The sequence below is a fragment of the Cebidichthys violaceus genome, unplaced genomic scaffold, assembly GCF_023349555.1.
Source record: "Cebidichthys violaceus isolate CVI_PGR_0920_01 unplaced genomic scaffold, fCebVio1.0.p SCAF_2, whole genome shotgun sequence".
Taxonomy (NCBI): Eukaryota; Metazoa; Chordata; class Actinopteri; order Perciformes; family Stichaeidae; genus Cebidichthys; species Cebidichthys violaceus.
In genome coordinates this window covers 1988437-2014560 of record NW_027176372.1, presented here as the reverse complement: position 1 = coordinate 2014560, position 26124 = coordinate 1988437, and the positions used below count along the sequence as shown (strand labels likewise).

The window sequence follows — 26124 nt, the reverse complement described above, 5'->3', positions numbered from 1 at the left end:
AGTTAGAAAATATTTTGGAGAAATCCAGGTTGGTATATGGTTATTAATATTGACTTGAACATTTTCCATATTTAAAGACAAATCAGCTCCGTCACAGACGTTGCTCATAAGAAACAGCTCCCATGAAAAATCTAGTTGTAATCTCTAAAAACGTGATTGCTAGCCTGCGAACATCTAGGGCTTGTGGGTAATGGTGTTTAATAGAGGCCGTCAAAAAAAACACATAAAAACTGCATTGTTTGTTCCTTGTACAATATATTTTTCTTAAGCAGCAGTATTAACCCTCGTAACCTCACTTCTCACACAACCTGTTTGAACTTACAAAGATGTAATTCATAAAATAGATAAGACCGCACACCAGCAGCCTCGTTTGAAATGATCATCAACAAGCTTTATGGAACCTTTGTTTACAGCCTCAGCATTCGACCTTTCCCGGTGTAACGGTGTGTGTGTGTGTGTGTGTGTGTGTGTGTGTGTGTGTGTGTGTGTGTGTGTGTGTGTGTGTGTGTGTGTGTGTGTGTGTGTGTGTGTGTGTGTGTGTGTGTGAGTGAGAGCTGTCATCCATCAGAGGCTGACAGTTAAAACACTGAGCACTATCTCACCACAGCAGAGGCCTGGCATCACACAACACCGCTGGCTTTAGGCTCTGTGTGTGTGTGTGTGTGTGTGTGTGTGTGTGTGTGTGTGTGTGTGTGTGTGTGTGTGTGTGTGTGTGTGTGTGTGTGTGTGTGTGTGTGTGTGTGTGTGTGTTTAGAGGTCACAGGGATTCAAATCATTCAGTCCAAAAAACCGACTGTTATCAAAGCTCTACAGATGAATGGAGCTCTCAGTGCACACGAGGAGGTAAGAGGAGGAGGAGGCATGAAGCTTGAAGCTCTGATCAGACTCATCGTGTTTTAGCAGACCTTTCTTTGTCGATGTTTTTAACGACAGTAAAGCATTTTGCACACTGCTTTTTAAAAAAAAATGTCAACTCAAAGCAGGAAGGCGCCAAACGTCATTGGTGTTTATTTGCAGCGCGCACAAGATCCACGCCTTCCTTACCTTTCACAATAAAAGCTCTAGACATATAATATCCGCAGGGTAATGTTTCGGATTATTGTTTATTTTATAATATTAGTAAATAGTATTTATATTTTACACAGACACACACACACACACACACACACACACACACACACACACACACACACACACACACTAAAAGAGTTACCCAACTCTCCCCACTCTTTCATTTACAGGTGCTCAATCATCCCGTCAGCTGAAACGACAGCTTTAGTTCGGTTTTTTTAATCAAATGCGACTTTAATATCTTTCCCGGCTCGGACTCTGGAGGCTGGTGCGTCTCGCCACGGGTGAAATTAGACCATCAGCCTGAGTTAACAGCCACTGCCTCCGCCATGATTAGAGGTTTAACATCTCACTTGGCAATCAGACCACGCAGCAGACATTTCCAATTCTCATAGACTTTCTGTGCAGCAATGGATGTTTTTTTTTTTAAAACATGGGGGAGAGTACTGAGAGATTAGGCGGAGATTCTCTCTTTTTTTTTTCCCTGCATAATTAATAAGGTGTTTTGTACTCAAAGGGCTTGAATCTGCTGAAGGCTTCATTAAATTCTGGGAGTTACTTGGTTGTGGTTCTCTCTTTTTTTAATGTGAACAGAATATTAAATGCTGCACAATGTGCAGATAAGTCACTCCAGTGTTGACTGTGGCGCATTTAAAGGAGACCTGCAGCATTGAAAGCGCTGGAGTAGTAGTAGTAGTACATGTGTCTAATTTGGAATAATTTGTGTCAGCTGGAGACATCTTCAAATACTGCTCCCATTTGTTTTCTTCTTCCAGTTTCAACATTTCGTCTCTGCAGAAATGAATGACGTATGAAGGGATGCACAGAGCGGAATGTACTCGCACTGTCACAGAACTTTTTCATATTCAGATATATACACACAGCAGGGAATCGCAACTCTCTGATGGCTTCATTTCTAACTTTTTGATACGAACAACTTTAGTTTGCTGAAGTTTACGTCGACGCAATTAAAGAAAAAGCCCCAAAGCTCACATGCCTGCAAAGTGATCACACGCAGACTCATGACAACACAACCTAACGAACTGCAAGCTTAGATGCACACAATCACCAGGATCGGCTGCATGAGGCCAGGTGTCAAACCTCTCTCCTTGGAGCTATAGAGGTCGGCCCCCGTGGGACCTAAATTTGGAAGAAATATGTCGCCAACGGTTTGAGACAATTCCCGTTTGAATTGAAGTGAATAAGCGTGATTAGAAACACTTAACACCCAAAACGCACACCCGTTACATCTCTCTCTGAAGCTGAGATGCCGGTGTGTTTCGTACGAGGATGTTCTACACACACACACACACACACACACACACACACACACACACACACACACACACACACGATAATGGGTTTTATGTTTGTGATTATCTTTCAGTCACTGCAGGTCTTTTTTCAAACACACGCGTATAGGCTTTGCATTCATCGTCAGTGTTTGTAACAGTCGGTGTCTGAATGAGCTTCAGATCTTCTGTAATTATCTAACACTGGGTTCTCATCACTCACGGGGAGATCCGCCCTAAAATAAGACATCTACTCAGACAAAATGGGGTCGGCTGCTATTTTAAAAATTACTGACAGCATGAGATTATGGGTTGGTGCAGTACAGTGGGGACGACTGTAAATGAGACACACTGAGGTCGACCGCAAGTTACTGGACCTCAGCCGTCTGAGGTCTCGTCTAAATTACACCGTTCTCTCGTCCCCGGGGCCCCCGATCAATACGCTGTTGATCGGGGGCCCCGGGGACACTTTCCACGGCACAGTGACGGCCTGCGGGGCTCAGAGAATACACTGACGTGATCGCATTGATCACGACCAGCATCCATACGTCCACCGCACACCGAGAGGGACAAAGAGAGGTTTGAATGCAAATGTGCACTGAATGATATTTAAATAATGAGTTCTGATTTCTTTGATTGATCTGTTCACCAGCCGAAACGGTGACGCTGGTATCGGTTTTTACATTGTGTGTGTTTGTGTCGTCATGGTTAAACCATAGTCTGTAGATAAGAAGTAGACGTAGTCATCGTGACGTCACTCATTGGTTTGTGGACTGAAGTTCAGCGATTTCGCCATCTTGGATTACGGCCGTCGCCATGTTGTTGTTTTTGCAACCAGTGAACAGAAGTGACCATATCTGGACTGAGGAGGAGTGACGTAGAGACGCCGTATATGTCTCTATACGACCTGTCAATCACAGTAAGCCCCGCCCCTAAATCACCCCCTGCTTTATGGTCTGTTTGACTCTAAATGGAGCATAATGTACTAAATGAACATCATGCTGTATTGAAGAAGACTTGAAACTAGAGATTGAGACCATAAACTCATGTTTACAACGTTTACTGAGGGAATAAATCAGTTTGTTCTGCCTCTCGCTGCCTGAACACGGTGTACGACGACACATCAGAGCGTCCGACCTCACCGAACCACAAAGCCATCTGGCTCTGTCTGATCCGCATCAGACCAATCTGAGGCCGTTTACACAGATCAGACGGGGAAGCCAAACAACATGTGAGGGTCATTTCACAGGGAAACGCAGCAGAGGTCTCGAAGAGACGGATGCCAGCTTGTTACTGGAAGGTTGTGACTTCAACCCTCAGATTCACTGGGAGAAATGAAAAGAAATGGACCATGAAAAGTGGACGACAGTGGACCTTTACAAACATGGTGGACTCTGTGAAGAGGACCCATGTAGATATGAAGAGATAATGAGCTGACGAACACACAGTGAATCCTACACACTGTTCCTTTAAGAGGTCTATACTGTCAGGTTTGTTATATGAAAACAGCTTCCACAAACTGAAAGCCTTTCATTGTTTGATTGAGATATAACGGTAAAAAAAAATGGAGGTAGAGGTCACGGGAGAGAGACAAAAAAGCAACAGAACAAAGGACAAGTTAAAAGAGGTTGTGAGTATTTTAGGTGGCACACCAGAGGATTTTCAGGTCACGGCGTCCGTGAGGTGACGTGAGTATGATGAGAGATGAAGGTGAAGTAATAAAACTGCCTCCCTGCTGCTGGTCGGAGGACTCAAACCTCCAGATTGATGCCAGCGACCCTGAGAGGCTGTTACGTCTGAGGCGTTCATACGACATCACACACACACACACACACACACACACACACACACACACACACACACACACACACACACACACACACACGGGAAAGACTCATCCAGGTTCCTTCATCTGTTAAATCATTCAATGCAACTGCAAGTTGTCGAAACTCTACGCCTCTTCCCTGTGTTCACCTTGCTCCTGATGTGAGCTGGTGTTGTCATAACAGTGAAATATTTGCACATCGTACAGTTAAGCTGGAACACTGGAATGTAAAAGTGGATTCAAAGCGTCTCTCTGCTCTCCACGTCTGTTTCAGCCCATTAAAATCAGGAGAGTGTGCTTTTAAAAGCTCAGTTTAATGGCTTTTTGTTGGGGGTTTTTTTTTTTTTTCCTCCTGCAGACTGGTGAGTCACGGAGCTGGCGGTGGAGCAGCCATGACATTTATGGCGTGATTCAGGTGGAGACAAAGCCAGACGGAGAAATGTGAAGTCGGGGGCGCTCGCCTAACTGAGTTGGGTCTCGTCCCACATTATGAGACGGCCGTCTGATGGCTGACGCAGACGGACATCAGACGCATTTCAGCTCCCTGAGTTTGTGAGATTTATGTGTTGTTGTTTTTCAGCCTTTTCCTTCTCAGGCTGTTCTCATACGACGCACATAGTGCATTGTGGTGCATTTTGTAGATTTCCCACTGAATCAATTCATATGTGATCCAAGTAGTAACGAACCAGGAAGCATTTGGGCCGCAAACAAAATACGCAAGTGAGGAGTAACTTGTGTGTAAGATATGGTAGGAGCAGTTGTGTGAGGACACGCTGTTCTTCTTAGTAGTTGGATGTTTGCATGTTGTGTTTTCCTGTGTACAGACCTGGTGTGTCTTGGTGCGTATTCATCCTGGATGCATGCTTTTCTCTGCTGGTGTTCATCTGTTTGTGTTAAGATGCTTTTAATGTGTGTGTCTCTGCGTGTCTATGCACGCCTCGTGTGTGTGTGTGTGTGTGTGTGTGTGTGTGTGTGTGTGTGTGTGTGTGTGTGTGTGTGTGTGTGTGTGTGTGTGTGTGTGTGTGTGTGTGTGTGTGTGTGTGTGTGTGTGTGTGTGTGTGTGTGTACTTCACTGTGTGTGCACATGATTGTCATGTGTGTTCAGGAATTTAACACACATCAGTTAGTTGTTTGTGTTGTTGTGCATCACCTGCAAAATGTAACTCAAAGAGACACGTAGCAACCAGGAAGAGACTCCAAATGACCACAAAGACACATAAAAGGACTACAAAGAGACACACAAAGACTACAAGGAGACGAAAACAACTACAAAGAGACACAAGTCATCAGAGACACGAGAGTCGACGTCTAGCTCACCTGGTAGAGCTCCCTGTGTCGGCCGAGTCCTCGGCAGCTGTCGGGTTTGATTTCTGTCCCGTGGTCTCTCACCTCTTTCCTGTCCTTCTCCAGCTGCTCGAATAAATGCAATAACGTCCCAAAAAGACGACTTCAAAGAGACACAAAGCAACGCAAAATGACCACAAGGCGACACAAAAACAATCACAAGGGGGGAAGTTAACGGGGACTTAGAAGCTTTAGTCTGATATTGTTTTATAAGACCTTCATGCAGACTGTATGGACCTTTTGTGTTTGCATTGTCTGGACAAAACAAGAAGTTGCTCCTGATGTCCTCAATAAATTCCCCCAGTGATGATTTTATGATGCTTATGTTCTAAATTGTGTTGTCATGTATGGTTGTTGATTTTACTTTGATATTATTTGATGCTCCTTGCTCAAAGCAAATTCCCCAAGAGACAATACAGGTTTTATTCATTCACTGACATTATTATTATTATTATTATTATTATGTTTGCCCAGTAAATGTAATAAACTCTTTGACTATGCATTGCAAGTTATTTATAGAGTACTGTAAGTATAGTTTAGCTTAGTTTAGACTACTGTATCTCTGAGAAAACTACACAGACCTCTGTACCTGTTTTTATTGTTTGTCTTTTGTCGCCCTCTAGTGGAAAACCAGCGCATACCAAGTGCTCTCTGATTGGCCTAATTTGCGATGTGCTTTTCTCTGATTGGCTGGTACAATTTTCGCCGTCTACAAAAGTCCTCCGTGCGGAAACACACACAGCTCAACGCTTCCACCGTATTATTTAACTTAGAATATATCAAGCAAATCAGATTTATTGTACCGGTAACATGTTCGTCTTTATAAAAGAATGATTTTTAAAAATAAGAAAGCGAACAATATGACCCCTCGGTTTAAGAAGTGCGGCAACAAACGTTGGACGGGTGTGTTGTTTCCTTCCGGAAGATAATAGAGAAGGGACCGGCTCGATTTATGGAGTTTCGAAGAGGAAATTTGTTTTGAGAGTTTCTCTCCGAGGCTGTTTTGAACCCAAACAATGGGGAACTTTAGAGCATTTCTGTGCGCCCCGCTGGTCTTCTTGATTTTCCAATCGTATCTGGTGTGCTGCGACATAACGGACGGGAACACGGAGCATCTGAAGAGGGAGCACTCGTTAATGAAGCCGTACCAAGGTAACACGGCTCAGCTAGCTCGTTAGCTAACCTGCTGCTAGTTACTACTTCTCTGTTTTTCGCTGCCTTTTTAGAGGATTATATTATATATGGATTATATATGATTATATATGATTATATTAAGCGACACGCGCGACTTCTGTGCTAACTAAACTAACCGACTCTCGTGTTACGACTCGTTCATGCGGACTAAATGTACAACTAGATAGCTTAACATGCATGTGTTGTAATGCAGAGGTTGTGAATTGTTCTTTAACCAAGGACCACCTTATATCATCATCATCATCATCATCATCATCATCATCATCATCATCATCATCATCATTATTATTATTATTATTATTATTATTATTATTATTATTATTATTATTATTCTCTCTCTCTCTCTCTCTCTCTCTCTCTCTCTCTCTCTCTCTCTCTCTCTCTCTCTCTCTCTCTCTCTCTCTCTCTCTCTCTCTCTCTCTCTCTGTGTGTGGCACAAAAGTTCATACTAACAGCATTTAACCAGAGTGCAAAAAGCAGTTAAGTGCTGCACATGCACAGAATAATAGAAGAATTAAAATCTAGAATACATATAGAATGTATGAGAAGAGATTTTTTTTTTTTTTTTTTGCATGTTTCAGTTTATTTGCAAATGATTTAACAACTAACCCACCGTGTTGCTTTGTTTTAGAAATGTAAATACAATATTCTAGATGTGTTATCTGTAGTTCAGGAGCTACTGGTGTGACATCTGATCCACGAGGCAGCTCGTGCTTCTGTGGTGAGTCTCAGCAGGAAGTTCTTTTGTAACGAAACCCTCTGAAGACGAAACTGAAGCACCGATCTAACCGTGCGCAGCAGGGGGCTGGGACTGTTGCAGTCATTCAGGTCGAGCCAAGAATGCCATCATAGTGTAAATGTGTGTTGATGACGACACCTGCGGAGCTCCCTCACCCCGCCCCTCAGCATACGGGAGTGTTTGTCAGGACGTGTCCTTAGAAGTGCAGGTGTGTCTGTTTAATTCAGCATCTCCAGATCGGACTCACAACTAGGGATTCCTGACAATTCTGAAGGTTGACATGTTTCTTGGTGCACCGCGTGTTTGCACAGTAGCTGTTGAGTAACCGTCATGGCGTCCATGTTTTACAAGGGTTCCATTCACACAGGAGCACCGGCCTGTGGCCTTAAGTGGGCCACTGAGCACGGTTTGTGTAGACGAAGCATGGATATTCCTCTGACCGTGTCTGGTCCTCTCATGCGTTGGTCTCTCAGGTGTCGGCAGCAGCCCCAGCAGTCAGTGGGACTTCTGGGGAAGCACGCTGGTGACGAGCTCCTACGTCCGACTCACTCCGGATGAGAAGAGCAAGCAGGGATCCATCTGGAACACTGTGGTGAGGAAAGACTACAAACATGGCTGCTGTCTGCCGGTCTGACTCGGATGTGTTTGTTCATAGCAACGTCAAAAGCTACTTCAGCCTTTGGTTGAGAGCACATCAGACTCATTTTGAACCATTCTCAACCTACATCCAGCCTCATTTTTATATTTTCTCTATTTCTTTGAATGGAAGAGATGTACAAAAAACTCATATAATATAGTTACACTATAAAAGGTTTGTTTCCTCACATTAACTTTTGGTGGATAAAAGGGGAAAATATGCAATTCAGTAATTAAATATGTTTAATTTTATACCTGATCAACATTTGTGTATTATATTCAGACAAATACTCTATGAAAGCTCTTTAAAGATGGCCGGTGATTTTGACCGTTTCTGTCTCTTTGACCCGTTTTTAAAACACTCTGCTGGTCTCAGGATGCTGCTGTAGAAAGTCAATACTTCTGTTCTGGTTCTGGTCCACAGCCGTGTTACCTGAAGGACTGGGAGATGCACGTGCAGTTTAAAGTTCATGGGTCAGGAAAGAAGAACCTTCACGGCGACGGCATCGCAGTCTGGTACACCAAGGACAGACTCCACCCAGGTAACGTTGTCTCCACCCAGCCTGACCTCACTGCAGGTCAAGCTGGTCCTTCTTGCAGCAACGGTAACATTTAGAAGTACTGTGTTCTGGAAAGTACCTCTGAATGTGTGCATGCTGCTGCTACCCTAAAGTGGAGACAGCAGCAGTGGTCAGAATGCCCCGATGCATTCTCCAGTAAACTCCATTCATCCTCCACTCATGTCTACGACTGAAGACTCACCGGGACCGGAGGCCGGCGTCTCAGAGACAGACGACGTCGTTAGACGGTCGTCCTGCTCTAGAGACCGGATTCATGGGAACATGGAGGCTTTAAGGCTGATTTAAAGACAAACACGCAGATGTATGAATACTCGTTTTAACTGGAAGCATTACATTAATGTGACGCACGAGTGAAGCACTGAAAACAAATACCTAACGGTGGAATTACAAAACTAAGTTTTTAAATTCCCATTTAAAGAATGAACCACAAACATTCATAAGAACAAGATCCAAACATGTTGCAGGTTTAATATTCCTCTGACTCTCATTACTTTGTTCTGATTAAGTGAAACCAAAGGTGGGCGATAGAGGGAGGCTAGAACAGTGTGAAGTAAAGAAGACGAAGGAGCAGACTGTGTGAAAGGGTCCATGAATAAAGTCTGGAGTGTGAGAGGCGTCACGCTGCGTCCTGTAGCTTTAAGACAGAGACAACCGTTTAAAAGAAGTCTCCACATTGTTGGGTTTTAATGAAAACCAGCCTCACACCAGCCCAGTTATTGTGACTTACCCTTCACTGTAGATGAACGCTCATCATGCTCGCTCCGTCAGGAAGCTGTTTTATTTGTATTTTTGAATCATGTCCAGATGTGTGTCGACCCGCTCGGCTTCACTGCTGACCACAGGAAAGTGTCTCTTGTCGTCTGCTCATGTGTCGCCTCGTCTCTGCCTCCATCCTAGGCCCTGTGTTTGGAAACCAAGATCAGTTTCTTGGCCTGGCTTTGTTTGTGGATACCTTCCGCAATGACCTCCATGGGATGGATGTAAGTGTGTGTGTGTGTGTGTGTGTGTGTGTGCGGCTCGAGGCGATTGACCGGCTCGTTTCTTTTCAGGGCCTGTGTTTTCCAACAATGCTCTCTTCCACGGGCTGGCCGCTTTTATAGACACGTACTCTAACGATGACGCCACGGATGTGAGTGGTTTGTCAGGTTTTACTCGTCAGCACGCCATGTTTCTTTAACTTTAACTCGGCATGTTGGTAGAATGTTTTAAGCATGTTAACATTTGCAAACCCCACAGAATTAATTTGCCATATTTTCACGTGTTTGTCTTGACTTTAATGACACGGGTCCATGTCTTTAAAGGTTTGTTTCTGTCTCACCAGAACTTGTCTGGTGAATTATGCTTTCTACTTTCACATTGCAGCGGAACGTGTCCAGTTCTTTCTTACCTCTCAAGGGAGACATATCCACAGATTAATAATCTACACTCACACACAAGTCAAAGCTTGTCAAAGATGAGGAGCAAGAAGACTTAATACCGACAAAACATGTAGTTTGCGTTAATTACAAGTCTTTTTGGTAACTTAGAAAATACAGAAAATACAGTAATACGTCAGTTCAAAACATCAGATATGACTTAAAGAATACCTGCAGTGTGAAGGTAGTGTGTGTGTGTGTGTGTGTGTGTGTGTGTGTGTGTGTGTGTGTGTCACGTGGGCTTCTTATATTTTTTTTTCCTGTATTATTTTGTGCATCATCTCCATTTAAGAGTTCATATAATACCTTCTTATCTCCACACGCGCGTTGATTCTCTCGTCCCCCGTCTGTAGCGCTCCTTCCCGTTCATCTCGGCCATGGTGAACAACGGCTCGGTGAACTACGACCACGGCAAAGACGGCCGCTCGTCGGAGCTCGGCGGCTGCTCGGCTGAGATCCGGAACCGAGAGCACGACACGTACCTCGCCATCCGCTACTCCAAAGGAAGACTCACGGTACGCACAGACAGCTTCTCCTCTAGTCCAAACAAGAACGTGTGATCCAGACACACACGAGTGCAGTAAATAACCCATGTTTGTGTCTGGATGTAAACACGCTTTCCAACGTAAAGAGTATTTTCTTGATTATTTAAAAAGTCGTCTTTGTCCTGCAGGTGATGGTTGATGTGGAGGACAAGAACGAATGGAAGGAGTGCATCGACATCGGAGGCGTTCGTCTTCCTACCGGGTATTTCTTCGGTGCCTCGGCAGCTACAGGAGATCTGTCTGGTGAGTTTACACACCAGCCAACCACGGACGTAGAGAAGTCATGATGTTCACGACTGAAGTTCTGAAGCAGACGTTTGTTGAGGGCCATTGTAGGTAAAAAACAAAAAAACAATCTGGCATCTGAATTTTGAAGAGACTTTGCTGTGAATTTGGCCTGTTGAGAACGAGGTAGTGGTGAATCTTAGAGACTATCAGAGTTTTTATTGTTAATTTCTGACTTTGATCTCCGATGTTTTTTTGGAATATTACCCTCTGCCTCCGTAACTTATGTATTTATTATTATGACAGCGTTCTTCTACATTGTCATGGAGTGTTGTCATCAGAGGTATTTATGACATATTTAAAGTAATATGTCGCAGATTGTTACAGGTTTTCTAAGCCCATCGTTTATGTCGTTTTCCAGATAACCACGACATCATCTCGATGAAGCTCTACCAGCTGATGGTGGAACACACCCCCGAGGAGGAGAACCTGGACTGGACCAAGATCGAGCCCAGCGTCAGCCTCCTCAAGTCCCCCAAAGGTAGATTCAAGTTCCCCGAGTTCTTTAAATACTCTAAAGACAGCGTGCTCTTGAACAGATCTTGATATTTTTTGGTGTCTAGCATCTGTAGAAACATCTGCACTAACCCTTTAAAAACACAGCGCCTGAACCAGGAAACTATTTTTTTTTTTTTCCTTCGTAGACAACATCGACGATCCCACCGGAAACTTCCGTGGCACGCCGCTCACGGGCTGGAAGGTCTTCCTGCTGCTGCTGTGCGCTCTGCTGGGGATCGTGGTGTGCGCCGTGGTGGGAGCTGTGGTTTTCCAGAAGAGACAGGAGAGGAACAAGAGGTTCTACTAGAGGAGAGGAGAACCCCGTCCAGAGAGGTGTTTGTTGCGGAATGAACTGGTTCCAGATGACGGCACATTCAATGTGAATTCTTTTCTAAAGATTGTACAAATGTTTATATCTTTTTGAAGCACTGCGTTTCGGAGGGAGACGTGGTAAGTCGTGACGGCGGTGAGAAGGCCCGTCACGATGCTGTCTCTGTTTTCTTTAGTTCCAGGGTTAGAATATAGACTTGCTGTCCTAAACAAACTTTAAAGAGTTTCTATTGGTTTCTCGGCTGCAGACGTGAGGCTACAAAATGGCGAATTAGGCTGTTTCAAGCTTCATACAAAAACAACCACATCAGATAAAAACGTAGCGGGAACAGGAAACGTCCTCGTGAGAGTCTGAAGCGTTGAGCTGGAGGCCTTATTGACTCACGACTCGTGAAGCGTAACTTCTTCCTGTTCCGTCTTCCGGTCTGATTGCCGGTTACGTGATTGCGTAACGTAGCGTTTCTCTGACATTTGAACCGCCTGAGTCGCACGTCGGCGCTACGATGTCTCTGTCCCTTATGTTCGACTCATGGAGTTAGATGTTTAGCTGTGTTGGTCTCAGCCGCGTTAACGCTCTCTGTTCATGCTACAGGTCTTCTGTTTCATCACCTCTGATGAAGGACAGACCACTACTGCTGCAACCGACCACCGTTTCATCCGTCAATCTGGTTCTCAGTTCATGATTTGGTCCAGAAAATGTTGAGAAATTATGAAATATAAATATACGGTATGAAATACCCAAGTGCTCGTTTTGTCTAACAGAGAGGTTTCGTTGAATCTCAGAGAAAAATATTCACATTCTAGTAGCTGGAACCTTTTTTTGGTTTGATAAACGATTTGATAATTCGTCATCAAAGTAGCTTTCATATAGTTTTATGAAATGAAACGTTAACGTTTAGGGCGGAAGGAGCAGAGGCGCTACATCACGCAGCAGATACCTTTTTATATTCAATGAGTTTAGGTCGGGGTTCGTCTGGATCTGTGTGATTTACCACCTCTGCTGAACCCTTAAAAACACCACTGGTGGTAGTAAATGTCAGATAGCACATGGCCAGAGAGTGGAAAGCTTCACAAACGGTTCTGTCAGAGTTACAGAGGTTGTGAATCTGCATTGATCAATTTATGTTATTATACCGTTTAAAGTCAGTTAAATATGAATGACAACTCGTGAAGCTCGTACCAACTAGCACAACAACTTTTTATATATATATATATATATATATATATATATATATATATATATATATATATATATATATATATATATAATTACAGCAGGATGAGGCCACTCTAAGGGTTCAGTGCACACATGGATGCATCTTCAAAACTGAACACGCTGAAATATTTTCTGCTTCTTTTCTTCATTTCTCTTTAGGGTCTTTTGAGCAGCGTTTTTTTTATCCACAATATGCCTTTGTTGTTTTTCTAAGTGTGTTTGGGTTGAATTAACTTCTTCAGTATAATGAACATTAGAATAAAACCAGTGACTGATGAAATGCTCGCTTGCTAGTGATGAAGCTTAAAGGAACAGAGGTTGTTGAACCCTCAAGTCCATGAATGATTTCAGACACATTTACATTTGATCAGTTTCTTTCAGTGTCATGTTTACTTCCTCCATTTCAGAAAGTAAAATTTGTTTGTAACTTTTCGTTATTGATGAAATGCAGCGTGCTCTTTCAGCCTGACTCGGCGTTCTGGATTTGTTTCTGCCACATCAGTTGTTTTTCGTGATGGGACTTAAAACAGCTCGTCTCAGCAGTATAAATGTATTCAAATAAATGAAGAAACCATTTGAATGTGAGTCGTTTTCATTTTGACAACCATTTATTTAACTGGAATAATCATAAATCATCAGCAAATAATTCAGGTGTTAGTCCCTTAAATGCTTCTTACTCAAACATTGTAATTTAGAAAGATTAGAATAATAATAAATAAAAAGGGAAGCTTTAACAAATTCACAGTATATATACTGTATAACAGAACTGGATTATTGAAGTATTATCAGGTAAAAATACCTGTGACAAAAGCAAAAGTCAGGATTACAAGTGCCCCCTTTTTAAAGTGCTACAACTAATACATGTTATATTTTATATTTATTACCATAATATCACGTAAACGGTATTCTGATGTAGCTGTTGGGTTTAATCAAAAACAATGTCATATTTCATAAGATCACATGATGTCTGCACATAGCTGTCAGATAAATATCTTGCAGTAAAGGAAACAGTGTTTTCCTCTGAAATTGAGTGCAGTATAATTATACAGCATAATGAAGATACTAAAGTAAGTATTAATTCACATGAGTTGAATAATGTTTATTTCATTCTTGAAAGTAAATACGTAACCAAGTCTAGTAGCTAACAGATGAAGATCTATGTACAGTGCCCTCCAGAATTATTGGCACCCTTTAGTAAAAATCAGCAAAACGAGATGCAAAAAAATGTCTTTATTGTTTATCCTCACCTTTCATTCAAAATATTCACAAAAATCTAACCTTTAACTGAAGTAACATAATTGAAAGAAACATTACATTTTTATCATGAAACAAATATTTTTCTCAAAAATATGTGCCACAATTATTGGCACCCCTTCATTCAATATTTGGTGCAGCCTCCCTTTACCAAGATAACAGCTGTGAGTCTTCTCCTATATTGCATGATGAGGTTGGTGACCACATGGCTCTGGATCTGAGACCATTCCTCCATGCAGAATCTCTCCAGATCCTTCAGATTCCGAGGTCGACGCTTGTGGACTCTCCTCTTCAGCTCATCCCACAGATCTTCTCTGGGGTTTAGGTCGGGGGACTGTGATGGCCATGGCAAAACCTTTATTCTGTGGTGGGTGAACCATTTTTGTGTAGGTTTTGAGGTGTGCTTCGGATCATTGTCCTGCTGGAAGGTCCAACCACGGCCCATTTCAAGCTTCCTGGCAGAGGCTGTTAGGTTTTCATTTAATATCTGCTGGTATTTGATGGAGTCCATGATACCATGTATCCTATCAAGATGTCCAGGGCCTTTGGAAGAAAAACAGCCCCACAACATCAAAGATCCACCACCATACTTCACAGTGGGTATGAGGTGCTTCTCTGTGTGGCTATCTTTCTGTCTACGCCAAACCCACCTTTGATGTTTGTTGCCAAAAAGCTCTATTTTGGTCTCATCTGACCGTATAACCCGGTCCCATTGAAAGTCCCAGTAACATTTGGCAAACTGTAGGCGCTTTAGCTTGTTGTTGATTGACAGCAGAGGCTTTTTTCTGGCAACTCTCCCAAACAACTTGTGGTGATGTAGGTGGCATCTGATGGTAGTTTTGAAGACTTTCTGACCCCAAGACTCAACTAACCTCTGCAATTCTCCAGCTGTGATCCTTGGAGATTCTTTTACCAGTCGACTCATCCTCCTCACGGTGCGTGGGGTCGATGTACACACACGTCCTCTTCCAGGCTGATTCTTAACATCTCCTGTCACTTTAAACTTCTTAATTATTGCCCTGATAGTGGAAATGGGTATTTTCAACTGTTTAGAGATTTTCTTATATCCATTTTCTGATTTGTGAAGCTCAACAACATTTCGTCGTACATCGTCACTGTGTTCTCGGGTTTTTCCCATTGTGATGAATGACCAAGGGAATTTGGCCTGTATTATCTCATATTTATACCCCAGTGAAACTGGAAGTCATGGTTGACCACTTAAGAGTTCCTAATCAAACAGGTGAACTTACAAATGTAAAATATGACTGGAATTATACTAGTTAGATTTTAATCATGATATTTTCTAGGGGTGCCAATAATTGTGGCACACATGTTTTGGAGAAAAATATTTATTTAATGTCAACATTTTTTTTTCTTTCAATAATTTTACTTCAATGAAAAGGTAAGATTTTTGTGAATATTTTGAGTGAAAGACCAAGAGGATAAACAGCAAAGACATTTTTTCACAGCCTGTTTTGCTCATATCTACTAAGGGTGCCAATGATTCTGGAGGGCACTGTATATGAGTGATAATAAACAATAACTTGGAGTAATTTGAAGTGTTGATGTAGCAGCTACACTGTTAGCATAGCATAGCCCTGATCGATTCAGAAAACAAGCATTTTTTAAAATTGTTTGCTAATCTTGTGGACAGACTCTACAACGCATTCATTTTTTACAATTGCAGCAATTTTTTGGGTTGTTCGTACAGTCGTAATAAGCCAGATGAATTCAGCCGATGTGTACCAACAAATATTTTATTTATAGTGTAGATGAGATAGATGGTTACTATATTAATCCTCGCTACCGCAGCAATTATGGTACAGGTAAATAAAATAACAGTAAAAATATTGAATATAAAATCCACAATATATACAATGAAATAGAATAATATTCAATAAACTACCTAAATAGTAGTGCAAAGCATATGTATGATTTGTGTCTTTTATTATAATTGGGTCAGATCAAGGCGATTAAGCTCACCTGGTCCTTCCAGACTGTAAAATATAATTTGTAATATTGTCAAAATGTGCTACAGTTTCCCCAAAATGTCAGTTTACTCCCCAAATGTACAATTTACACAGCCACAATATTCTGTATTTGAGTGTTGTACAGCCCCAGAAACTTATTTGTTACAGTCTAATCTAGTCTGTTGTGTTGTTGAGTGTTGGAGATGGTTATTGTAATGTGTATTATGCTTTCTCAAACCAAATCCAGTTTTCACTGAGTCCTTCCTTTCCTTTATAACGCGTCCTCACAGCGAGCCAATCAGACAAATCACAGATGAGGTGATGTAGTTCTCCTATCTGTCCACCAGATGATGCTAACTAACCATCTAAAGAGATAAAGATCAGCTCAGTTCAGAAAGATTTAATGAAGCAGCAGCAACTTGGATCACATGCATGTCTCACTGATGAGACACAATGTGACATTTACATGTATTTATTTATAAAAGTGTTACTTTGAATGTTCATCAATCACATTCTTCTATCATGATTTATAACCTGCATGTTGTAACTTTTCTGAGCAGCAGTTTATAAAAGTTTACAGTCAAAACAATCAGTGTGAACCCGTGAAATAAGCAAAAGATCACATGACGATGAAGAAGTATAGAAACAAAAAATACTTTCAGAGTTTGTTTCAGTCACTCTTGTGGACAATTTCTGCAAGTTTTGTGGAGATTGGAGTTTAGGAGGAGATAGCAAACATCTGTATACGGTCCAAAAGGCTGTTTTGTAGAGCAGACTGAGCTGAACATGGGTGTCAAATGTCCAGTCAATGGGTCTTCTGGTGTGAGGGGCGTGGCTTTTCAAAAATTGCATTTGGGGACGTTCATTACAGCGCCACCATGTGGCCGATCAGAGTTCTATGTCTTGAGAAGCACATGAAGATCATTTCCAGTTATTGTTCCAAGTTTCATTTTTCTACCTCATTCCAGCTCACGGGAGTTTGAGGTGAAGCGGCAGACAACAAATATGAACCCTAACAAAAATAATCAGTAGAATTTCCAAAGGTCCTCGGGCCTTAAATAAGAGTACATCTGTTGTTATATGAGGCCCAATGTCTTCATATGTGAGAGGGAGTAAGACTTTAGTCTTTTAAAAGTCTTCTGGTGTTTGGTACACTAAATAAAATCCAGGTGGAGGAGGTGGAGCAGTCTCCAGTCTCCAGATGCTCTCTGGATCATCAGGACTCAGCTTACAGAGATCACTTCCATATGCTGAGAGAAGAAGAAGACAAGAGAAGAGATGAATGAGTGTTTACAGAGACTCCCTTTCATCAGCCGTCAGTCAGTGACAGCACATCCAGTAGAAAGAGCAGCTTCCTCTCAGCTCTCATGTTAACTACACTGAGCTCCAAGCTCACACACCTGCAGACACTTTGGGCCTCCAGTCTGTTGACTCTGCAGGTTTCACTGAAATAAAGTGCTGAGGGTCCTGAACGTATCATGATTGCAGAACCAGAGAGGTGTTCACTGCTCACTGTAAAGATGGATTTAACCCTGTTATGGGGTGACTGTGGCTAAGTGGAGAGCAGTTGTGCCTATGGTGTGTAGATAGATACTGAATTGTAAATCGCTTTAGATAAAAGCACCTGCTAAATAACTGTAATGTAATGTAATGTTGTGCTGTGTTCACAACAAACGCCAAGCGGATTTTTCCCGGGATGCGATTACATACAAAGTAAATGCAAAGTCGCAAATACACGTGAGGCTGTGTTGTTAAAGCCTTTCAGCGGTGAGCTTCTCCTCCTTCATCACTGACGTCCTGATGGTGTTGAATCAGAAATGGAGGATAAACATATTGTATCCGTCTGTGTTCACCCAGAGGTCTATGATACCTCATACAGAGACCAAACTATGTGTATAAATGTATGAGTATGAACCACAGACTGTCTATGGTACAAACAATAACCACACTGACCTATTTACGCCTAGATGATGGAGCAGCTACAATGTTAGCATAGCCTAGCATTTATTGATCCAAACTTCATTCAGAAAACAACCACTTTAACAGTTGTTTGCTTGTCATCTTGTGGACAGACCTGACAAAGCATGAATTCAGACTTTTTACAAATCAACATCATTATATAGTTATTTCAGCATCCTTTGAATGTTTGTTGAACTGAAATCACAGCTGAATCTGTTCATTCTGGGTTCATACAGCTGTAGTAAACCAGCCGACGAGTGTCTGGATAGATACAGTGAATACAGCCTCCAGATGATGTTATGAACCAGACATGATGTTTGGTTTCAGATATCTGGGACTTCCTCAACTTGTACAAAGCAGCACTAGTACTTATTTCAGCCATGATTGATGATTGGCTACATGTAACGCTGGTTCTATGAAGTGAGAGACAGTGATGTGCAGGCTTCAGTCAGACTGATCTCAGAGCTGTGACAAAGATGAACTGATCAACAGTTTGCTAGTTTGATGAATGAGGACCACTGTCTCTAAACATCTGGTGATGCCGTCAGCTGTTAGCAAGCTTCACTTCCTGTAGACGTGAACAACAACACATCCACTTAAACACAATCACAACAAGCCTGTGGATCTGTGTTTGGTACAATACTGCAGAAACTGGAATGGACTGACTCCAACCCTCTACTGACCCAAAAGTCTCCAGTCTACAATGTGGACTCCTCTTAAGATCAGACAGCAGCTTCACGTCTGAATCCTTCAGGTTGTTTCCTCTCAGACTCAGTTCTCTCAGATGGGAGGGGTTTGACTTCAGAGCTGAGCCCAGAGAAGAACAGCCTTCCTCTGTGATCTGACACCATGACAGCCTGCAAACACACAAAACAACATACAGAGTTTCTTATATTGATACACAATGAAGAATTATATTCATCATAAAAATGAGTGGCTTTCATTTTGGTTTCATCTTCTTTTGTAAACAGACATTTTGTGAAAATCCTGTCACTGTAAAGACATTTAAAATCATTGATCAGTATTGATCCAGATTCTTCAGAGTGGATCAGAAAATTAAATATTTATTCAAAGTGTTGGACGAGCCATCCAACACTTTGATCCCGAGCAGGATAGTGGTCAGTTCACCATTCAGTTTACACCATTATATCCAAACGCATATGAGCAGAGACACTAGTAGACATTGTTATCCCACAGTCACACAAAAAAGAAAAGCTAAATGTTTTGAAAAAAAGTCAGTATCAGAAATATATTTTTTTAAATATTACTTTAATAGTTATTTTCCTACAACTTAAAAAAAAGTTTGGTTCTTTACGTGTAACTAAATTACATTTCCTTTGTTAGAGTGAACATTGAGTCACTCAAGTATAGTATACATTATTCATCAGGTATAGTATAGTATATTCAAGTAACTTGTATTGTCTCTTTGTAGTCTTTGTGTCTTTTTGTTTCTCTTTGTGTCTCTTTGTAGTCATTTTGTGTCTCTTTGTAGTTTTTTTGTGTCTCTTTGAGTGACATTTCGTAGGTGAAGGTCAGAGACCAAAAGACCAAAAACAAATAAATAAAGTAACAAAGAGGCTACAGGGACCTGTGGCTCTCCAAAGCGTGCACCTGCTGCACACATATCCTACACTGAGTGCAGTCCGAGACACACACACACACACACACACACACACACACACACACACATATACACACACACACACACACACGCACACACATAGTGACCATGAATGGTCAAATTTCGAATACATACAGTAATTTCAAAACGCACACACAAAGACGATTGGCAAAGATCAGGATCAATCTGGGGCCTCTTAGTTCCTCTTGTCGTGTTCTTTTGTTGATATTTCATGATCAAAAAGAGTAATCTAAGGGTTAAGCAACCTAAAGTTCTTCTGTTGTGGTGTGCTACAGGTTGTATCAGGCACCTGAGGACCATTGTAACCTTTTAACCTATGAATTGTATGAACCATATGAACTATCATTGATCACATATTTTTTTAATTGCTTGATGGAAGTTCACTTATTGCTTGGGATAGGGCTCCTACCTCATAAAGGTAGCAGTCAGACAACCCTGCCTAAAGAGTACATATATTAAAGAGTACATATATTTGGAAGTTTACTCTGTTATATACCTGTCTTGGCCAGGTCTCCCTTGAAAAAGAGATTTTTAATCTCAATGGGACTCTCCTGGTTAAATAAAGGTTTAAATAAAAAAAAATATATGTAATATATGCTTGGCAACAAAGCTCATATAATCGGCTGTTACTGTAATATCATGTTCTCATTGTGTTGTACCTAACAGTGAGCAAGAGTGTCATAAGTCCAGAGTGAAATTAGGAACTACTAAATTCAGTCTTAAAAGAAAAGTTCAACTAAAGGCCGTAACCAGGCCACATAGCCTGTCCGGGCGGGGTGCAGTGCTCCGAGCTGTCTCGCAAGACCGACACGTGAGGGCAGCACTTCCTCTGGTGCATGCTCAGACTGATATAAACCATTGATTTTGAAGAATTGGAGGCTGGCTTTTTGGCTTGCGTGCTGGCAGAGGAAAGGGAAGGTGCAGGGATAGGTTTATCTCTTTAAAAATGTATTCTTAGAACGTGCAGGAGAGAAAGGAGAAGCACGTGACAACATATTACCAGAAAATGTAACACTTTATGGATCTACACGTCGATAAATCAAAAAGAGTTATTGATGAAACATGAAGGTGCTGCACTAGCAGCAGACAGTGAACCCACCTCAGAGTCTCCAGTCTACAATGTGGACTCTCCAGAAAACCACTCAGCAGCTTCACTCCTGAATCCTTCAGGTTGTTGGAACTCAGATCCAGTTTTCTCAGATGGGAGGGGTTTGACTTCAGAGCTGAGACCAGAGAAGAACAGCCTTCCTCTGTGATCTGACAGCCTGACAGACTGCAAACACACAAAACAACACACAGTTTCTTATATTGATACACAATGAATAATTATTTTCATCATAAACATGAGTGGCTTTCATTTTGGTTTCATCTTCTTTTTTAAACTTTTTGAAAATCCTGTCACTGTAAAGACATTTAAAATCATTATTAACAGTGAAATACATTATTCCAGTGTATTGCTCTAACAAACTAAAAGCACGACTTAAACCGTCCTGGTTCCCTGAAAGCAGGTGGGCCAAAGGATGTTCATGTTGGTTGGACAAGCCATCCAACACTTTGATCCTGAGCAGGATAGTGGCCAGTTCACCATTCAGTTTACACCATTATTTCCAAACACATATTAGCAGAGACACTAGTAGACATTGTTATCCAACAGTAACATTTTGGTAACACCACCATGGACTTAGCAGATCCGACACTTAGACCACTTCGTCATCTTTGTAGTAAATCATCTGATCCTGACCTTAGACTTTCAAGTGTACAGTGTGGACTCGCCAGTCCAGCAGAGAGCAGCTTCACTCCTGAGTCCTGCAAATTGTTGTCAATCAGGTCTAGTTCTTTCAGACTAGAGGACTGGGAGCTGAGGACTGAGGACAGAGCTCCACAGCTTCTCTGTGAGAGGTTACAGCTTCTCAGCCTAGGGGAGGAACAGGGATTAATACAAACAAAATGTTTAATCAAAGTAAAATATCAAACATATTTAGTAATGGTAATGGATCTGTAGTGTATCCGCCTACAGAGCTTTGTTGGAGGCTTTGACCACTGGCAGCAGCCTCAGAAAAGCCTTCTCTGAAGCAGAGTATTTTTTCAGGTCAAACACATCCAGATTTCTTTCTGATGACAGTAAGATGAAGACCAGAGCTGACCACTGAGCAGGAGACAATTTATCTGTGGAGAGACATCCTGAACTCAGGGACTTTTGGATCTCCTCCACTAGAGAACCATCATTCAGTTCATTCAGACAGTAAAACAGATTGATGCTTTTCTCTGGAGACACATTCTCACTGATCTTCTTCTTGATGTACTGGACTGTTTCCTGATTGGTCTGTGAGCTACTTCCTGTCTGTGTCAACAGACCGTATAGGAGTTTCTGATTGGTCTCCAGTGAAAGACCAAGAAGGAAGCGGAGGAACAAGTCCAGGTGTCCATTTGGACTCTGTAAGGCCTTGTCCATAGCACTCTGATAGAGATGTTTAGGTTTGTTTCTGAAGACTTTAGACCACCAGGACAGCAGCAGGTTGACACCAGAGTTGATGAAGGTTAGATGGACATGAAGAGCAGCCAGAAACTCCTGAACAGTCAGATGGACGAAGCCGAACATCCTGTCCTGGTACAGTCCACTCTCCTCCCTAAAGATCTGTGTGAACACTCCTGAGCACTTTGAGGCTGCTCCGATATCGATGCCACACTCTGTCAGGTCGGATTCATAGAAGATCAGGTTTCCTTTCTGCAGCTGATCAAAAGCCAGTTTCCCCAGAGACTCAGTCATCTCCCTGCTCTCTGGACTCCAGTGTGGATCTGTCTCAGCTCCTCCATCATATTTGACGTTCTTCAGTTTGGACTGAACCACCAGGAAGTGGATGTACATCTCAGTCAGGGTCTTGGGCAGCTCTCCTCCCTCTCTGGTCTTCAACACCTTCTCCAAAACTCCAGCAGTGATCCAGCAGAAGACTGGGATGTGGCACATTATGTGGAGGCTTCGTGAGGTCTTGATGTGGGAGATGATCCTGCTGGCCTGCTCCTCATCACTGAATCTCTTCCTGAAGTACTCCTCCTTCTGTGGGTCAGTGAACCCTCTGACCTCTGTCACCATGTCAACACACTCAGGGGGGATCTGATTGGCTGCTGCAGGTCGTGTGGTTATCCAGAGGCGAGCAGAGGGAAGCAGTTTCCCCTTGATGAGGTTTGTCAGCAGCACATCCACTGAGGTGGACTCTGTAACATCAGTCAGGATCTCAGTGTTTTGGAAGTCCAGAGGAAGTCGAAACTCATCCAGACCGTCAAAGATGAACACAACCAGGAACTCTTCAAAGCTGTAGATTCCTGCTTCTTTGGTTTCACTGAAGAAGTGATGAACAAGTTCCACCAAGCTGAACTTTTTCTTTTTCAGCACATTGAGCTCTCTGAAAGTGAATGGAAAGATGAACTGTATGTCCTGGTTGGCTTTGCCTACTGCCCAGTCCAGAGTGAACTTCTGTGTTAAGACTGTTTTCCCAATGCCAGCCACTCCCTTTGTCATCAATGTTCTGATTGGTTCCTCTCTTTCAGGTGAGGCTTTGAAGATTTCTTCTTGTCTGATGGTTGTTTCTGGTCTGTCTGGATTGCTGTATGCTGTTTCAATCTGTCTGACCTCATGTTCATCATTGACCTCTGCAGTCCCTCCCTCTGTGATGTAGAGCTCTGTGTAGATCTGATTCAGAAGGGTTTTGTTTCCTGCTTTAGCAATTCCCTCAAACACATTCTTGAACTTCTTCTTCAGGTTAGATTTGAGTTTCCGCTGACACTCAGTAAGAATCTCTGGATGAATAAAACAAAATCAATGAGGGGTTGTTTCAGTGAATGTGAGTAATTTCTAACAAGTATACACATTTCTGTATTAATGAAATCTATTTATCTCATTTGATAACTAAAGGCTCTGAATAGGTTATTGATTGTAAAATGGCTTAGTATCATTTAACATCAACTGACATGTTGTGCTTCATGTGTCCATGAACTCTGTGTTCTCCAAATAACCAGAAGGTTTATTACTTAATTACAGAGGGAATCAATGACGTCCAAGCAGTACCTTACAGTCACACCAGTGTGCTAATTCTAAACATTAGAGGCAACAAAAACAGGATTGTCTGCCTTTGTTTCGTTGCTTTTTCTGAAAATTTTAAATGTATTTTCTCCGGTGGATGTGTGTTTGGTAGCTTCTTCTGAAAGCTGCAAGATGCAAGAAAGATGAAAGATGCAACTCGCTTTTTTATATTTAAAGTCTTTGTGAGATGTAAGTTTGATCTTTTTGTTCATACCATGACTTACCTTTGGGTTCCGATTTGCTTTTTGATAAACTCTTCACGAGATCGTTCTCACACATCTCCACTAAAACTATTCGGGTCACTTTAATAGTGTTTATGCTGTAGTTCTTGACCATCTGATCCACTGTGTCCATCCGGTCTGCATTCTCCAGTCGACTCTTTGGGATTGCTTGAAAGCCTTCTAGGACCTCCTGCTCCAAAAACCACTTGAATTTTTTAAACTGGTCGGCTCCTAACTTCTCCAAAGTGTCCAAGAGGACCTTTTTAGGTGTCTCCATCTGTCCTCTCTGTCAAGATACAATATATATTGTTTCATAATACTATAATTCTTACATTTTAAAATCATGTGATGAAAGAATAATAATCATGCTGTACATATTTACTGACAATCAGCCACTTAAAGGAGAGGATGAAGGAGATTGCTTGATTGCGTAATGTACATGTGAGGATTAATTACAGGCCTGTGGATGTTTTCTGAGGTATAACAGGAGATTCATAAGATGGCTAACATGCTGTGACTTATTTACAGTCTATTACATACATTTTACAGGGTATTATAGCATTTTCCCTGTTACTACACCATCAGACACACAGGTCATCTAGGACTGGTTTTGTCCTCTGGGACAGTTGAGACATGAACTGAGCAAACAGGAGAATATGTGAATAATATTTGAATGGTCCCTGCTCTTCAGTGTGTGGATGAATATGTGTTTTAGCGCCGCAGTGTTGCTGGATTGATTTGTCATGCTTTGTTGTTATATAAATATATGTGACTGGTTCTTGTGAGTTTGTTCTTGTCATTGTGTTAATTGCCTTGATTTTGACTATATTGTGCGTTAATAACAAAGCATCTTGTCATGCGTGTATTCATGTATCTGCACGTAGTGTATTTGTAGGTGTTGAGCTTCAATTTTTCACAAAACAAATAATAACCTGTATGGGTTAGGGGTCGGACATTTGGTTCTCTGCTTGGGCTTTTGTTTTCTTTTACAAAGCAGGAATTATGCTCTGGAGAAATGGGGAGTGTGTTTCTCCGCTGCAGGGAGAGTTTGTAGCGTGTGTGCTGTTGGTTTTCCTGCTAACCTAGTTTAGCACAGCTTCCCAGAACACACGTGCCTCACCAGAGTACAATGTTGTTCTTCCATGGTGGGCGTGTCAGACAGCACGTTGTCTGTGACGTTGGGTGGGTTTGCCATCTCTCCACTGAGAGAGCATTAGATTTCCCACAATTTAAGCTTCTGCATTTCCCAAATTAACTAGTTTCATACAAATGTCTTGTTTGATTCATAATGCGTACTGAACCGTGAGCCTCGTACTGAACGGTTCAATACGAATATGTGTTTTGTTAGACCCCTAATAACCTGTGGCTGTGGCGTCATAATGAGGTTATTAGGAGGTGGCTCAACTGTAGTAGGACAGCACTGAAGGCCCAGGTATAAAACACACGGCCTGCCACTCATAAGCAAAACTAACAAATAGTTTATTCTCAGTTTATGCAGTGAAATAAATTTACTCTCAAAACATTTTTTTTTTGCGTAATAAAGACAAATATACCTTCATATTCCTCATATCCGTTATGTTAACAAACATGCACGATCATCACTGTGTTGTGAAACAGAGAAGCAGCTCTGAACTCTTACAAAATGTTGAGCAGAAGAAGATTCAACTGTTTCACCACCAGGAAGTGTGTCTCTCTGTTCCTCTTTTCACTGAAAAAACAGACTTCTACAGCCTGGAAATGTGAAGAAGTTACAGAAACACACTTTACCTTCATTCATGCTGACAAAAACACACTTTACCTTCATTAATACTGACATAAACACACTTTACCTTCATTAATACTCACAGAAACACACTTTACCTTCATGAGCTGAGCATGTTTGTTGAACTGCACTTTAACACTGAATAAATAATGTGCAGTTGAAGCCCCGCAGCCTCAGGTAGAGTGGCCACACCTGGACCGACTTCACATCATCCAAAGAGTCAGAAACATCCAGCAAAGATCCTCTCTGGTGTCCGCTCCTCACCGC

The 26124-nt window shown here is 41.9% G+C and overlaps 1 protein-coding gene and 1 pseudogene across 2 annotated transcripts; one reads left to right on the top strand and one right to left on the bottom strand.

The window, feature by feature from the left end:
- Nucleotides 1-6478: 6478 nt before the first annotated feature.
- Nucleotides 6479-13551, top strand: lman2 (lectin, mannose-binding 2). 2 transcript variants are annotated; one of them, XM_068714081.1, is made up of 8 exons: nt 6479-6684; nt 7939-8057; nt 8526-8643; nt 9732-9811; nt 10451-10612; nt 10771-10885; nt 11289-11408; nt 11572-13551. In XM_068714081.1, the coding sequence occupies exons 1-8, from the start codon at nt 6549-6551 to the stop codon at nt 11730-11732; spliced, it is 1011 nt and encodes a 336-aa protein (XP_068570182.1). In that variant the 5' UTR covers nt 6479-6548; the 3' UTR covers nt 11733-13551. The 2 variants fall into 2 exon arrangements, with proteins under 2 accessions (XP_068570182.1, XP_068570181.1); XM_068714080.1 differs by lacking the exon at nt 9732-9811 and adding an exon at nt 9580-9662.
- Nucleotides 13552-16580: 3029 nt separating this feature from the next.
- Nucleotides 16581-26124, bottom strand: part of LOC137875106 (NLR family CARD domain-containing protein 3-like) — a 47519-nt pseudogene continuing 37975 nt past the window's right edge.

Excerpts from the sequence above, each read along its gene's own strand:
- lman2 (XM_068714080.1), top strand. The coding sequence starts at position 6,549 with ATGGGGAACTTTAGAGCATTTCTGTGCGCCCCGCTGGTCTTCTTGATT. Across the intron at positions 6,685-7,938 it reads GTTAATGAAGCCGTACCAAG|GTGTCGGCAGCAGCCCCAGC; the intron begins GTAACACGGCTC and ends TTGGTCTCTCAG. Across the intron at positions 11,409-11,571 it reads CCTCCTCAAGTCCCCCAAAG|ACAACATCGACGATCCCACC; the intron begins GTAGATTCAAGT and ends TTTCCTTCGTAG.